This window comes from Pogoniulus pusillus, chromosome 30 (genome assembly GCF_015220805.1).
Source record: "Pogoniulus pusillus isolate bPogPus1 chromosome 30, bPogPus1.pri, whole genome shotgun sequence".
NCBI lineage: Eukaryota > Metazoa > Chordata > Aves > Piciformes > Lybiidae > Pogoniulus > Pogoniulus pusillus.
Window position 1 is genome coordinate 17,162,092 of NC_087293.1, and position 16,492 is coordinate 17,178,583.

General features: G+C 55.0%; 1 protein-coding gene across 7 annotated transcripts in view; it reads right to left on the bottom strand.

Annotated features, from left to right (window-relative positions):
• GGT1 (gamma-glutamyltransferase 1) overlaps positions 1 to 16,492 on the bottom strand; it is a 50,208-nt gene that overhangs the window by 8,605 nt on the left and 25,111 nt on the right. For 4 of the 7 annotated variants that reach the window (XM_064168182.1, XM_064168184.1, XM_064168179.1 and 1 more), the window contains 3 exons: positions 2,325 to 2,492; positions 1,578 to 1,705; positions 1,252 to 1,341 (listed from right to left, as the gene is read on the bottom strand). In XM_064168182.1, the coding sequence (XP_064024252.1) occupies positions 1,252 to 1,341; positions 1,578 to 1,705; positions 2,325 to 2,488 (382 nt within the window). In that variant the 5' untranslated portion in view covers positions 2,489 to 2,492. Of the gene's footprint in view, positions 1 to 1,251; positions 1,342 to 1,577; positions 1,706 to 2,324; positions 2,493 to 10,235; positions 10,958 to 11,600; positions 11,716 to 16,492 lie in introns of all 7 variants that reach the window. The other 3 variants (XM_064168181.1, XM_064168183.1, XM_064168180.1) reach the window with 2 other exon arrangements.

The following is a 16,492-nucleotide window of genomic DNA, read 5'->3' on the forward strand; positions in this document are numbered from 1 at the left end:
CTCTTTGGGGCAGGAACTACGTTTGCTCTGACCCACTCAGCTGGTGAGCATGATGCTAGCAGAGTAATTGTCTGCCTGCCTCTTTGGGACTGTTGGAACACCTCTGGCCTCTGCCTGGTGGCTCAAGGCTTTAGGGCATTCCACAGAATCACAGCATTAACCAGGCTGGAAAAGACTTCTGAGATCATCCAGCCCAACCTATCACCTAACCCTCCTAATTCACTAACCCCTGGCACTAAGTGCCTCATGCAGCCTCCTGCTAAACACCTCCAGGGATGGGCACTCCACCACCTCCCTGGGCAGCCCATTCCCATTCCAATCACTCTTGCAGCTAAGAACACATCCTAACATCCAGCCTGAACCTGTCCTGGCACAGCTTGAGGCTGTGTCCCCTTCTTCTGTTGCTGGGTGCCTGGCAGCAGAGCCCAACCCCACCTGGCTACAGCCTCCCTGCAGGCAGCTGCAGACAGCAATGAGCTCTGCCCTGAGCCTCCTCTGCTGCAGGCTGCACCCGCCCAGCTCCCTCAGCCTCTCCTCACAGGGCTGTGCTTCAGGCCCCTCCCCAGCCTTGCTGCCCTTCTCTGGGCACCTTCCAGTGCCTCAACATCTCTCTTGAATTTGAGGGACCCCGAACTGGGCCCTCACCAGAGAGAAGCTGCTCAGAACACAGCAGCCCTCACAGCTACCTGCAGCTTGCAGTCCTGCAGGGGAGAGCACACTGCAGCAAGAGGGCACAGGCTGCCAGCACAGTGAAGCCAATGCCTCTGCTGCAGCCTTGCAGCTGTGGTTGCCATAGCTTGGTTACTGCATTGCACAGTGCTGCTGCAGCTTGCTTCAGTCCTGAGCTTGCTGTCATTGCCCACAGTTTCAACACACTTCTCAAACTCCCTCCAAGGGAGGCTATAGTAGGAACAAAAAAAGCTTCTCTGAAAGGAAGAGACCTCTTTGGGGCCCATGGATGGAGCCACCACAAAAGGTGTTTAGGGAGGATGCTGGTGGGAACTGAGACATTCCACAAAGATTCATTCAAAGAGGTGGAGAGGTGCAAAGGTGGGACAGGCCACACTCAGTGCTCTGGGCTCATGAAGGACATTAATTTTAGCTTCCCTGACAGGGTGGAGCTTGCAGGCTGTGCAAGGGACACCTCTAGCTGTAGCTATGCGAGAGCCCAACCATAGGAAGTGTTCCGGTTTCAGTCACGTCAGAGCAGCTGAGGCTGGAGCCCTGTGAGCAGAGCAGCCTGTGCCATACCTTTCAGAGAGATCTGGGTGTTGTTTCCAAACATGTCCTCAGAGGCATTTTTTGGAGCCACCTCTCTTGCGTTGATGATTTCCACTTTCCCTTTAAGGACAGAGCAAGGAAGGTGATGTTTAGCTCTGGCCTCAGCACACAGGCATGTCCCCTACTGAAGCAGCCTGATCAACGGAGCCCTCCTCCTGGCAATGTTTTTGAGGCCAGCACACTCCCCCAGAGGCTGCGAGAGGCAGTCCTGCGCCTTCCTTCCTCAGGGAGAAGCAATTACCTGTTACAGAAACAGTTCTCAGGCTGTCCCAGATGTGCACAGCCCTGGCCCTTACCTGTGCTGCTGTAGATGGTAAAGAAGAGGCCCCCTCCAATGCCCATGCTGTGAGCATTCATGAGTCCTACGCAGAGCAGAGCTGCGATCGCAGCATCCACTGCTGATCCTCCTTGCTGAAGGATGTCCCTGTGCAGAGGAGAGAAGGCAGTGTATGGTGATGTGTTACAGAGCCTCAGCTGCCTCTCAGCAGGGGATTCATCTTGTCAGAGCAGCTATGACAGATTCTCTAATGCATGTTTGTCCACACCCAGTCTGTAGCTCCCCAGCAGCAGGAAGTGTTGAGCTGCTGTCACCTCTGAGATCAGACCCTATAGGTCTAGGTGCAGACCAGGTCAGTCCTCATTAGAGACACCTCCAAACCAGCTTGAGAACATGGAGATGTGCCCAGGTGAGGACAGGCATTCCAGACACAGCCATCACGCCTGGGAGACAGCCATGCTGAGGAGCCTGAAATCTGCAGCACTTGCACCTGCAGCGGGAGGACAGCCTGAGAAACGGTTCTGAAGGGAGCTGGGGAAGCAGCTCTGCGTCGTGCTCCGGGGGAACCCTTCCCTGCCTGCTGCCTTGCAGCGGCTGCAGTAGCCCTGGCCAGGCACGGGGAAAGCTCAGCTTTTACTGTGGCCTCCTCTTCCTACAGGGCACTGGAGATCATCTGTGCTGGACACCTGGGCACCAGGGAAGGAGCAGCTTAGTCCTGAGCAAGAGCTGGCAGAGCAAATGCAGCCAGAACACAACCAGCGGGTACCTTCCGATGACCGAGCAGGGCCCCGCGTCCGTGGCCACGGCTGCCCTCTTGTAGATATGAGAGTCCCCCGGGCCCGGGCGCAGCCCCAGCAGCAGTCCCAGCACCAGGACGAGCCCCAGCAGGGCTGCGGCCAGCACCGCGGCCACCAGGCAGCGCTTCTTCATCCTGCTGTGGGGAGGAACAGGGCCATCAGCACACCACCAGGACAGCCTCCCCACACACCTCCTCCCAGAGCCTCTGCCCCCTACCTCCTCCCAGAACCGCTGTTTCCTGCTCTGCCCCCAGCAGCCAACAGCTCTGCACATGAAGGGCAGCTCGGGAGGGGTGGCCAGTGGAGGTGTGAGCCCAGCCCTTGACAGTTACATCACAGTGATGCCCTGTTTTGAAGTGCAACCTCAAGAGAGGAGGGTGGTCAAGATGCCCCAGGCTGTGCCAGCAGAACAGTTCATCACACTGCCTTCTTCCTGTGCAGTGCACCTTTGGTTTTCACCAGGACTGCTGTGGTGGCAGCCAAGATGCCCATTACCTCAGCCATCCTCAGAGACAGGCCAGCCCAGCGCGCTGTGCGTGGCCCTACCAGCCTCACCCACGGCATTGTGAGTGGCCCTACCAGGCTCACCCTCTGTGGATGTTCCACAGCCCACGGCAGAGCAAATCCCAGCAGGCAGAGCAGCGGTCGGCGCCTTGCAGCAGCAGCACATGGGGCACTAAGGAGCTGTGTGTGTGCCAGCTCTCGCTAAAGGAAACGGATCAGGCCAAGCCAAAACTCTGCTGAGAGGGAGGAGATCAGCAAACACTGCCCCCTCACCCTCTTACACACCCTCCCCTCAGCTGCCACTTGAATTATAAGGCTGACATTTGCTAGCCAAGCCTTGCCACTCTCAGCCTGGGCACTGACAACGTCCACCTCCACAGCTCCAAGCAGGCTGTAAATCTCCTGTGGGTGCTGCTCTGTAAACAGATGTCAGCTGAAGGCAGTAAAAGGGAAATGGATGAAACTTCTCTCCCGGTTCTAGAACTGGATTTACACTCAGCTCCTTCGAAAAGAGCCCAGTGGAGTGTTGGAGGAGCAATGACTGCAGGAGAACAGAGGAGCCATTATGTGCCTGACAATAGCTCACACACAGCCTCAGAGTTTAAAGGAGTTTGGATTGTTGGCAGAGAGTCCAGCTCCAGCCTGGCAGTCTCCTCCAGCCTTCACAAGGAGTGCCAGGGGATCTTTCATCTGTGCCCCAGCTAGGCAGAGGTACTTTTGTTCCATATGCAGGCTGCTCTGTGCTGGGCTGCCCTGCAAGCCCTGTGGCTGCTGTGTTAACCCTCGGGCTCCTGGCTGGGGCAGTGCAGGTCTCCTCCACCACTGCTGCAAAAGATATTTTCTGATGCCCTTCTGCCACTAACCTAAGGACTGGCTTCTCACAGCTGAGCTTATTCAGGCTGCTTAGTCAGGGCCTGGCACTCTTTGCTGTCAAGCCTTCATAAAGCCACACTGTCCCAGGCTCTGCTGCCTAAGAAACCCTGCACAGCACCTCCAGGCCAAGGCTTAATGAAGCTGCTTTCTAATTGCCCCTTACTTCTCGAGAGTGTTTGCAAGCCTGTCCTGTCCTTCTGCACAGATCCTTCTGCCCTGCTGTCCTTTGAATATCCTTCAGCAAGCAGTCAGCCCCTTCCTAGGGACACTGCATCCTCCCAGCAGCAACCACTTCCTTGCAAAGCTCTCCAAAGTGCGTTTGGTGTTTGTGCTGCTCTGCTCACTGAGATGAATCCACTGAAACTCATTATGTGTGGATCCACAGTGCCAGAGGAATGCACCAGTAATCACTGACTAGGTGAAGAGTCAAGAGCCCACTCCTTCTAAAACGCAGTCTTAGCATTCCCAAAGGCAGAGCATCACCAGCAGGATCCTTCTGTGCTCCTGGGTTTGGTTACTAAGTGGTGCAAGTGTGAGTTTTACCCCACCTCCTTGATGGCTCTTGAGTGCTGACTGAGCAGCTGAGCAAATCTGCGGTCATCTGAAGTGGAAGCCACCTCCACATACCCTCACACTCCTCTTGCCTTCCCAGCTGCAATGCCATGGTTCAAACAGAGAGAGGATTTGCACTGCCTGTGCCCCGCAGGTCAAACCCAGGCTCTCCTGGCAGATTCAGCTCCGGGCCAAGCGTGGCTGCCTGCCTGCACTGCCAGAGCACCTGCTCAGCTCACAGCATCACAGACATGCAGGCTGGCAGAGCCCCTCAGGATCGCCAAGTCCAACCTAGAACCCTACTCTACAAGGTTCACCTTAAACCATAGCCCCAAGCACCACATCTAAACCACCCTGAAACACACCCAGGGTGGGTGACTCCACCACCTCCCTGGGCAGCTCATTCCAGTCCCTGACCACTCTCTCCACGACAAATTTATTCTTAATGTCCAGTCTAAACCTCCTCAGTCTCAGCTTGCTCTGTCTCCAATTCCCTGTGAGAAGAGCCCAGCACCAGCCTGTTCCCAGGCAGTCACATCCTGCCTTTAACTGCCACTGGCTTCAGCTTGGATTAAGACTCCAGCTGCAGTGCCTGCTCTGCCACCCTTGCTCCTAGAGCAGCACTGTCTAGCAGGAAGCATGGCAGAGCAGGAAGGCAGGGCTGATGAATCCTGCCCCCATCACTAAACCTCACTGAGGCCTTTAAGCAGCAAATCTGCTTGCCAAGGCTGGAAGCACAGCCGCAGCTCAGATGTGCAGCTTGCCTGCTGCTGGACACCCCAAGCAGAGCAGCATAAACCCCAGCAGCAAAGCCATGAGTTGCACCAACTTGTGCACCCCGAAGACTTGGCTGCTAATGCTTGTGCCACTGCTGATGCCTGTGACCTCAGAGAAACCTCTGAGCACAGGAGAGAAATGCCCAGCCAGAATCCAGCATGGAGCACCTCAGCTTGGTGGTTCAACAAGGATTCAAGCCCATGTACCCTAGGCCTGCTTCCTCCTCAGAAGTCCATCCTGCAAAGACAAGCAGCAGCAAAGTCTGCCTGAGTGCCATCAGCACTGCCAGATGCTATCTTTTGACCTACCAGGATCAGTCAAGTGGTTAACGTCTCAGTTCCAAACCTGTGCAGCTGCTCTGCCTGGCTCCAGGCTTTGGTTCACTGGATCTTTGGCTTACTTGCTTCAGAGGGCTGGTAGCTACACCACCACGACTCATTAACAAAGTCTGGCCTAGCTCCAGGAGCTAAATGTTTTGAGAACATCTGAAGTGGCTTAGCATGTGCCCATCTTTCACAGAGGACTTTGGAGTGCTCCTTTTGGGATGCTGCATCAAGAGGGCAGGTCCCATCAGAGGACCAAGAGCTCTCGAGCACAAAGGGAAGCTTTCTGCACAGTAGCCTGGCACAGAAAACTCTCTGCAGGCTCAGGAGGGTTTGATGTGTCTGCTGTATCTGAGCAGTCTGAAGCATACCTCCTGGGCCAGGCCACGTTCAGTGACACCACTCTCATGGATCTGACTTACTGATGGGAGACCACGATGGAAAGATGCTGTGAGGACCTGTTCCAAAGCAGCTGTCCTCTGAAAAAGCAAACACTGGGGAAGGACATCAAACCCTAATGGCTCTCTGCCCTGAGCAAACAGACCTCCACCTCCAGCCTGTCATAGCCCTGACAGCAAACAATGAGCATCCTGTAGGGGAGTTGAAGCTGCAGGCTGCTAAGTGAACATTTCTCTAGTTCACTCTCCTATCCCAGAGGTGTGAGGCTCCAGGTTTTACCCTTCATAGCAAATGCAGAACTCTAGCACCATGTCCCTGAGGTAGGTCTGGGTCACAGGAGTATCCTTGTCACCACAGCTGTATCAGAGCACCTGCAGTGGACAGGCTGCTTGCTCTAAGAACCCTCTGTTCTGTATCTTAATTATCCAACTGCTGCTCTTTGCTCCCACTGCTGAAAGGCAAATTGTATAACAGTGAGGCACCAAAATGGAGCAGTTTGCTAGGTCCTTCTCCGAGGGCAGTGCAGGTTCAGCTGTGGAATGTCTCTCCCTGTTGGATGCTCCTCAGCAAGTTACTCTTTCACTTCTGCACAAGCAGAGGTGAAGATGGGGTCAGAGAAAGTTGTGAAATCTGAAGCTGTTATTTCTTGTTCTGACAGGTGAAGAGGTTGCCGTGTCCAGGCTGTGCCTTGCACAGCTACTTCATTTCAGCTGCACACAACTGTCAAGCACCTCTGTCTAGGCACCAATACAGAGACAGCCCTGTCCAGAACCCAGCCTTGCAGGTTTCAGGCAGCAATACCATGTGTAATGCAGGTGCCTGTTGCTTTGTCCATCTCAACAGCTCAGCCTACCACTAAAAAACCCAGAAGTGCCTCCTGCAGGGCTTGCCACTTCTTTCCGTGCGCGGTGCTCCCGGCACACTCATCTGAGCACTGTCCCCAAGGTACACTGGCACAGGAGCAGCTCGCAGGCTCCATGTGCTCCTCCTCCTAAAGGAGTGCCCCTGCCAGCCACGAGGCGGTGCCGCCACAGCTGCCCTACCAGCACCAGCAGATACTGGAAAGCATCAGGCAGCCTGCAGGCACTTCGGGGAACCTCTGCTTGCTTCCTCCCACACCCCCTATTGATTTTTCCCCACAGGCATCCTGTGAGGCGGCAGCAGCGACAGCGCTGCCAGCACAGAGCTCAGCCGCAGCCTCGGCTCAAGCCACAGCACGCAACCCCGGGTCCCGCTTCCTGGCAGCTAACTAATGCGTTATTGGAACCGAAGCCGTTTCAGGATGTCCTCAGCTCGCAGGTGAGCTGCTTGTTCCACCAGGAAGTCTGTTCCCTCTAGCAGAGCAATGTTGCAACCCAGCACTGCCTGAACACGAGCATCAGGCAGGATCCCGAGTGCCCAGAGGTGTCCATTAGCGTGTGCGGCTTCTTGCCACCACGGAGTGTTTCTTTTCTCACCCCCTGCTCACACTCTTCCACCTCTGGGAAGCCAAGCACCAGCTGCCTGGGTGGCAGGCAGCCCTCCCTTCAGCTGAACACCAGACAAGATGCACAGGAGATGACTGCTGGGAAAGCCCTGGCAAAGGAGCCACCGGAGGAGGCTTGTGAGGAAAGGTAACTTAGAAGCTGCAGAAGCTGCCCTGTGTGCCACAGGTCACACCGGCCACGAGCAGAGGCACAGCAGCTAGTAATTAAATGAGCAGAGGTTTGGCCACAGCCAAAGCATCTCCTTCCACTCCAGGGAGAGCTGCCTCCACCACCAGGCACCTGCTCAGTGCAAAGGAGCCCACTGAACCCCCAGGGTAAGGTCTGGCTTCCCAGAATCGCCCCGAGGTGTACACTGCTCCCTGGGGCAAAGGTAAGTGGCAGGAAAGGTAGCTGGGCATGATGATTAAGCTTTCCTTGCCAGCAGCCTGGCCCAGGCCTGCTTGTGGTGTTCTCCCCACACATCTGGCTGAGGGAGTGTGGCTGGGAGCCTGCTGGGCTGTGGCAGCAGAGGAGGCTCCTCCATGCTGCTGCTTGCAGTCAGGTGCCTTTGACAGAGACCACTGGGATGTGCCCACAGGGAGAAAGGGGTGAGGAAGCCTTTTCAAGCTGCACTTCTCTGTCATCAAGGATCCATGCTGCTGGCATATTAACAAAGCTGTTATGATCCCAGTGGATTCTGACCCTTGTCAAGCGATCCTAATCCTAAGCTGTTCCAGATACAGAAGAGATCTAAATCTAAAGGTGGCGATGATTAGACAGGGGTGTAAAACACTCACTGAGGCATAGATGATAGGCTCAGCTTCCAAAAAGGGGCAGCACAAAGAGCTCTTTCCTGAGCTCTCCATGAAAGGATATTTCTGCATCTTGTGTCATCTTCCCCTGCCAGCTAAATGGGACGGAGGTAGGAAAGAAGTAGCAGCTCACTGCTGGCACTGCTCGTAAGAGCACATTCTTGGCTGTGGTAACAAAGGATGTTGACCTTTACTCCCTGTCTTCTGTCCAAACTACTTTCCATGACAACTCAGCATGACAGCAACAAGGAGCAGCTCACTCAAACTTACCTAATTTCAAGCCCCAGCTGACAATAAATGCTTCCTCTCCTCCCTTCCAGAAGAGGTGACTCTCCTCTCTCAGGGTTTGCTACCTTCCATCACCTTTCCCCAGTCTATTACCTTTCTGCTACGTAGACTCAGCCTTTACTCAGCAATTTTATCTCAGGCTGCAGAGTTTCCAAAAGCTGCACCATTCTGCACCATTTCTTTGCTCTTCCATCTCTGCCAAGCCTTTCTGCCAGGCCACCAAAGGGGCTGTGTTCTGCAGCTCCCAGCAACCAGCCCAGCCACAGTCCCACACAGCTTCCCCTCCACCTCACCACCCAAGAATGAAAGAGGGGAGAGGGCTTCTGATGGAAGAGAGGGGTAAAGAAGAGGGAATAAGATGGGGGAAAGAAGAAATCTGAAACTACTGGAAGGGAAAAACAGAGGCAGAGGAAATGAAGGAGCTGGATGGGAGGACAAAAAGCCCCTAAAAAGTAAGAAAGGGCAAGCTAAGAGGGAAAAGTAAATGATGGCACTCACAAGGCTAAAGGCTTCCTCCAGCTTGGCCTGAGTGCTGCAGCTGGACCTGTCCTTTACACGCACATTGAAGCTCTCAGATCACAGATGAAGTTTGGACTTTTTTGATGCCCTGCAGAAGGGTTTGTTGAATGCTATTGGCATAGCAGGTGACTACTCCTTTTATAGCCTGCAGAGCATCTGCTCAGAAAATGAAGCAGCTAACAAAAACCTCAAGACAGATTTCACCCGAGAGACTTCCACAGCCTTCAGCAAACCTTGGTAAAAAGCTCAGCTTGCAGCTGAAAGAAGTGAGAAGAGCTCATAGCTACCTGCTTAGATTCATCTGCTCTTGCAGCTGAGTGTCTGAAATGCTGCTCAGCTGGCTGCAAGAACTTTGCCTCTCCCGGAGCAGCCATGGGCTGGCTCCTCTTTGTTGTGGACAGCTGGATCAGGAGATGCAGTCCAGGTCTGGAACCTTGTGCTGGATTAGAGAGGAGAGCTCTGGTCTCAGAGAGCTCCCCTCTGAAGGGCCAGAAGGGCTTCAGCACAAGCAAAGCAGCCTTATGGGGGCTGAGTGGCTCTCTGCTGGGGATGAGGGCCCTTTTCCACTAGAGAGGCACCAGAGCTGCTGGATTCAGCTTTAACAGTCAGCATGAAATGGAGATACCACAGCATGGGGAACAGCCAGGAGCAAGAGCAGGTCTCTTTACCCAGCACAGCCAGGAAAGGGCCATTCTTTCTGTCCTGGTACCAAGCAGAGCTTGGAGAGCACACCACGTCACTCCTGCCACACACAGCACCAGGGTCCAACTGTGACTCACTCCTGTGATCCTGCACACCAGCCTGGGCAAGGACCCTTCCAACACAGTAAGGACTCAAGACCATCATCAAGTTGGGTAGTAGACAGGCTACCTTCAAGGGCTGGAATGGTCCAGGCAGAGAAGAAATAGCTTTCCTGGAGACTTAATGGAGATGCCAGGTCACCAGGCTCCCAGCTCCTTCCTCTGACCTCAGGCTCTGCCAGAGCCCCCAGTTCCTCTTGAAACCATCAGTCACGTCCTGCTGACTCTATCCAGGCACAGGGCTAGGGAGCTCCTCTGAGAGGTGACTCAGTGGCTGTTCTGATTGCCCAGACCCTGCTGCCTGTGACCTGGCCCCCACAAGGCAGAGAACCCCAGGCCAACACACCAGACCAAGCCCTGTGAATGGAAACGCTGCCAGGCTGAGCCTGCAGGCTTGTGGCACAAAGGTGCACTGCACTACAGCGTTTGTGGTCTGGAAAGGTTCCTAAGGAAAGGAAAGAAGGGACTCCCTCCCACCCCAGTCCCACCAAAGCAGGGAGGCGATCGGAGCAGATCCTGCTGTTTACTCGCGATTTAAAGGCTCTCCTGCCCCTGAGTGCAGCTCACCTTCAGCTAGCGGCTCCCAAAGCAGGCTTCCCTGACTTGTTTTCTTCACCCTCACGCCTCAAGGGTCGCCAGGAGCAGGGATTCCAAGAGCCAGGCTGGTCACACGGAGCTGAGTGGCCACAGGGCTTTATATATGGGAGTGGTCAGAAAGGGAGTGTGCTGCAACGAAGCCCTATCTTGCAGCAGTAAAGGCATGCCACCCTCCCCCTCCCTGTCCCTGAAGGGCTGCTGCCTCCCAGGGCACGCCGAGCACCGTGCTCAGATGCTTTCCGTGCCGACTTTCTCACGGTAAGGGGAACAGCAGAGAGGGTGGAGGGCAAGGAAAGTTCTGCCCTGCGTGGAGACAATACTTTGATGTTGGGCAGTCCCAGGAGTGAAGCTGTGCTGGCAAAGTTGCTCCTTCCCTTTTCTTCATGCATCAAACAATAGTCTGCCAGCTGCTGGTGTTGGCTGTGGTGGAAGCCCCGGCAGCAAGGACACCCTCTGCACTACAGCACCCTGCTCCTCTGTCCCCGTGCCCACCCTGCCAGGACAAACCCCACCCCAGCACCCTTCGAAGTTCAGCAGCGCTGGAGCCCTGCCCAGCTCCAGGCCAGAGGGGCTGGGAGCACCGTGGAGGAGTTGGGAACGTGCATCCCATAAAAGGTAGTGTGCTGGACACTGACCTGGGAAGCTCTTGAGAGGCACATCCTGCCCTTCTCCATCAGAGGAAGTCCTGTGGCCTGGGAATGGAGAGGAAATCTCTCAAGGATGTAGCAGTGCTCTCCAAAGGGAGCATAACTCATGTGCACTTCCTTCGCCAAGGGGTGTTGATGTCCCACTGCAGGGCTGCTCTGACCACGCAAAGCCGTCCCAAGGTGTGACTGACTCAGAGCTCGAGAACACCAAGTGCCTCCGGAGAGCTGCAGAAGGGAGATGCCAGCTCCAGCAGAAGCTGTGTGTGGCTCCTCAGCAGAGGCAAAGGCAAGAGGCAGGAGCCAGCCCAGGCTCTCGCAGGGTGGAATTCACAGCTTTGCTGTCGCCTACCACCAAGGGCACCGAGATCTGCAGGCTCACAGAGCAGCAGCCAAAGGCCACCAGCTCACAGAGCTGAAGTCCTGCACGGACAGGAGCCTCCACTGCTAGTCCTTTGGTTTGGGTGAGGAAGCAGAGCTGCTTGTGCAACGCGCAGTGACCTGGACCAGGCAATCTCCTCACTTCTTTCCCTCCCAGCTTGTTTTTCAGCCTGTCTCCTGCCCTGCTCAGACACCCCTGTGGCAGCTTAGCTAAGGGAGCCTTTCCCAACGCTGTGAGGAGGGCTCCTGCATGGCCCTAAGGAACAGGCCTGCCCTGACAGTGTCAGGGAGCTCCAAAGCAGATACACACCTGAGCTGGATCCCCTTCGAGCTGTTAGGAAGGCTGCGTGAGAGCTTCTCTTCAGATCTAGGACACAGCTGTCACTGACACACACACAAGGTTTGCTCACTGTGTTTGCACTCCCCTGCAGGTTACAAAAATATGGTCTCAGAAAACTACTGCTTCTTGCTCTGTTGTTTGGGAGGGGGCTTGGCTTGTGGTCTGGGATCAAGCCATGGGATTGTTTCACTTGGCAAAGACCTCTAAGTTCACCAGAAGCAGCTAACACGGAGTTGTTCTGGCAGCCCTCCCCAGAGGAGACATCTGCACTGCTGGCAGGCCCTTCTCAGCAGGTTCCAGCTACCCCCAGGAGAGCTCCTCATGTGCTCAAGGTGCAGCACATCGTTCACAGGCTGTTTTAAAGAGCACAGAGAGGAACGAAGGGTCCCCCTCCCCTATTTCTCCACTGACATTCATGGTAAGAGGGGCAGAGACACTGGGGAGACTCTGCAAGTTACAGCCTCCAGTGGCACCCACAGGCAGATCCATGAACTCCATAACCTGTCCTGTTGGCTAAGCTCTTATCAACACCAGAACATATTTTACTCCTTAACAGCATCGCTGAGGCACTCTCAGGGCCAGGGAGCCTTACAGAGCACTTTAGAGACAGGGCAGCAGGGACAGCCTCGGCCAAGGCTTCAGAGCAGGGCAGTGTCTGGGCTGCCTCGGATTCCTTTAAGCATGTGGCCAGACGTCAGCTCTCTTCCCTGCCATGTGTCTGGCACACTCAGTAACTCCTGAGGCAGCTGGAAGAGACAGGGGCTGAGAGGCAGCTGCCTGCATGCTGCCTGCAGCTCCATGGGCTGCTGTTCCTCCCCAGTTTCTCCTGCCTTGGCTTTCTCCCCCACTGTAAACAGGACATGAATAAAACATGAAGGCTTCTTGTGGGAAAACGACAGCAGAGCAGATTGCAGCACAGGAGAAGTTCAAAGTGTTTGCCACTCGGTGGAAAACTTGCAGGTTACTACAGCAGGTTGTTAGGTGACTAATTGCTGTCAAAGTCCAACCGAAGCAAGAGGGCCCTGAAGCCAGAGGAGCCAGGGCTGCTCCCAGAAGAGCCAAGGTCCACCTCCACACACGGCTGTCCCATTCTGCCTGGGGATCAGCAGGACTCGGAGAGGTGAGTCTCAGAAGTGACTCCTGGACGTGAACCAACACTGAGCAGAGGCTCAGTCCCACAGAGGTCTGTGCAGCCTCTCCTCATCCTCATCTCAGAACACCTCACACCTCCTTGTCCTTTTCTCAGCACTTCTGCTGCAGGATCAGCTCTGCAGCTCTTGGAACAGCAAATGAAGCTCTCAACACACAATTCAGCACATCCTGGTAAGTCAGAATCAGTCCTGAGCTGCCCTACTGTGCAAGCCTTCACCTGCACAGCCCAGCAGCTCCTGCCCCACAGCAGGGTTGGGGAGCCAACCTCTCAAAGGGGGATGGGGCAAAGCAGCAGAGGCAAGAAGCAGTGCAGCCAGCCCCAGATGTGTCATTCCCCCCTTGCCAACTCTCCCCTCAGGTCTAGGTGCCCATCTCCAGCACTGCACACTGCAGGTCCCTCTGTCTGACAAGGTGGTGGGAATGAACCCAGCTCCAAGGGTGCTGCAGCAGCAGAGAGCCACTGCTGGCTGCTCAGGTGCTGCATGGGAAGAATTGTCACAAGTCCCTGAGAAGGCTGTAGATAAAGCACCAAGCTGCACACAGTGTGCAGGGGCTGTGTACTTTGTTTCTATGCCTCCACCAGGCTCCAGGGGGAAAATATCTTTGGTATGAACAACCAGAAACAAGAGTTTCAAGGGCTTGGGGAGCTCAGATTGACACCTGCTGTGGGCAGGTGAGGAGGGTGCTCATCAGCAGCACAGGTAACTCAGAACGCTGCACAGGAAGGCTGTGCCAGGCAGCTCATGCTGTATGAACTGAACTTACATCTGCTGCATCCCAGCAGCTCTCAGCACCTCACCCTGTTTGCTCCCCAGAATGACAGCCTTGGGAAATCACAGAATGTCAGGGGCTGGAAGGGACCATCTAGTCCAAGCCCCAGTCAGTCACAGCCATTTCTCCAGCTCTGCACTCTCAAAGACCAGGATCAATTCCCCAGGCTGCAAGAAGGGGCTCCACAAACACAGGCAGCCTCTAACTTATGAGAGCCACAGCAGGCAGTGCCAGCAGGCACAAGTGAGCCTTTGCAGAGTGGGATGAGCAGGTTCTCCAGGGCAAGTCCCTCACCTTCTGCAGGCAGAGGCAAAGGAGCTTCCTACAGGCTGGGGTGATATGCCCAGCCACCTCCCTCCCCTGTCTGAGGTGTACATTCCCAGCTCTGCCCCTCTGACCCCTGGGGGGTGTTTTAACCATCTTCTGGTAGCCAATCTTGCGCCTCTGTTTTCCCACCTCTGTTCCCTGCACATTCTCCTGGCAGCTCTGGGGAAGTGGAGCAGTTTGCTGGTGTGTAATGGGAGTTTGGAGAGAAACAGACCTTGGAGACTCAATGTCAGCGCTCCCTTGGCCAGAAATCAACTTTGAACTGCATCATCAGGGCAAGGCAGGCCTATGCAGAGACAGCAGACTAGATAAAAGAGGCTCCTTCTTGTCTCTTCAAGAGGGCAGGAAGGAGCAGGGAAGAGATGCAGAGTCCAGGGCTCAGGCTGGTCATTCAGATCTGAGGCTACCAGAAATGCTGGCTGCTCTTGAAAGGGCTTCCTGCCTCCCCCATGTTGCCCTGGCTGCCTCCCTGGCCTCTGCCACAGAGATCCCACCAGCCTCGAGCTAATTTGGGCTCCTGGAGGAGGACATGAACACAATGGTAACGAATGAAAAGCAACAGGAAGGATGGTGCCCTAGCAAGGAACAAGGTTATATCAAAGGCAGGGAAAAGTCATCACGCCCACAGCTGAGCCAAATCCTGCACTTTTCACATGTTGGCCCCCAAGGAATCCCACCATGAGGGCTGCCTCAAAGAGGAACCAGGTCAGGCCATGTGCTGGATGTGCTGCACACAGCAGGAGCCTGCCCACTGCCCAGTTGCTGCTTGCCCTCTGTGCCTGCTCTCGTTTGCAAAGCATCTCTTGCAGCAAAGACAAATTGCATTGCTCTCTGCTTACTAAAATCACACTCAGAGTGTCTCAGCTGCTAGTTACACCCAGGCAGCAGTGTCAGTGCAATTAGAGCTGAGACACGTTTGGGAAACTGGGGCCCAGCAGCCACATAACTGCTTCCCTGCACCGCTCCAACCAGCCAGGCTGGCCAGAGCCATGCCCAGCCACCTCCACAAGCTCAGCCCAGCCCTGGCATCGACCACCCCATGATACTCAGGCACAGGCACGATGGAAGATGATGCACACAAGGCCAAGCATCTCCTCAGCACAGGGGAATGAGTGCCCCAGTTACAGCTGGGTTGTTTCTGCTGTATGGGCAGGGGCTGGGTGAGGTGAAGCACACAGCTTGGACTGAGGCTGGGGGAGTGAAAGGGACTTGACTCCTGTTCCTGCTGCCAAGCTACCGCAATGAATCACTTCTCTGTCTGAGCCTCCAGTTCCTTGCACGCAGAAGAGAGATTTTGGGCTCCTCTGTCAGGAGCTCTGGGGACAAGCTGCAGAAATGCCTCTTGCTGGCAGCTGTCTCACACCAACACTTAGAAGCCTGTCTAGACTGTGGCACACCAACAGACACGACAGAGAATTGCAGAGGGGAAGGTGTGAAGCCCGGGAGACCATGAGCCCAAAGAACAGAGACAGCAGCAAAAGAGCTTACAGAGCTGTGATGAACCAGAAGCTTGCTGGAGAACCTTCTCCGAGCAGCTGTAGGTGTGCTCACAGCCAGGAGCAGCACAGTGAAACACCTGTCCTGAGCACCTCAGAAATAGAGCTCTCCAGAGCACAGCTGGGACAGGGTCAGGTTAGGGCTCGACACCAGCAGGAGCCTCCATCTGCAGAGGGGTGCTGTGGGGGACAGCACCTCCAGGAAGGCGGAGCACTAGTTAGGGAAAGCAGACAGACGCTGCTTCTGTTCCAGGATGAGTTTCCTTCATACTGAAATCCTCCGTTTCAGTGCTCAGCGGGATGCAAACACATCCTCAAACGACTTCCTGGAGCCCCAGTTTCAAAGATCAGTCTCTTCAAAAGCAGTAACATGCCAAGATCAATAGCAGCCCCAGGAGAGCTCTGAGCATGCCAGCTCCAAAGCCTCGGAGCTGTCAGTGCAGCCAATCACTTATCAGATGCTGAGGGGCAGCTTTACCTTCCCACCTGTGAAAAGGCCCCAGAGGCTTCCTAAGCAATCAAGCTTCCTTAGGTGTCAAGACACAAAGCAAAGAGGTAGGGAAGTGTCCTTCAGAGCAGCAAGATGTGCCTGTGCAACAGATCCTGGAGAGGCAAACCTGCCTCTGCTCTCTTCACAGGGAACAACCCAGCAGAGGTCCCAAGACAAGAGCAGCAGAGCTCACAGACTGCTGTGGGAACAAGAATATATCCATCCTCTCCCTGAACCATCTTCCTGGTAACTTCCTGAGGTCACTAACAAGGAGCTGTGGGGAGCAGATAGCTGAACCCAGTGAAAGTTACAAGGGAGGAGCAAGACACCAACCCTTCACCTGGAAGAAGCTGAGTGGGTGCCCTATGGACGCTGGGAGCAGCACATCCAATACATTTACCTGTGGCCCTGTAATGAAGTGGCAGAAGGCAACGCTTGGCACTAGCAAAGGCAGCTTCAAAGAGCTCGTGGAAAAGGCACAAACATCTGTGGGACAGGGCAAAGAGCAGCAGATGAAACAGTACTGAGACATGTGGCATGGCTGGCTGTGACAAACTAGGCTGAAGGACAGGTGCATGCTGCTGGCTCTGAGCTCAGCCCTTTTCACCATCACTACACATCTCATG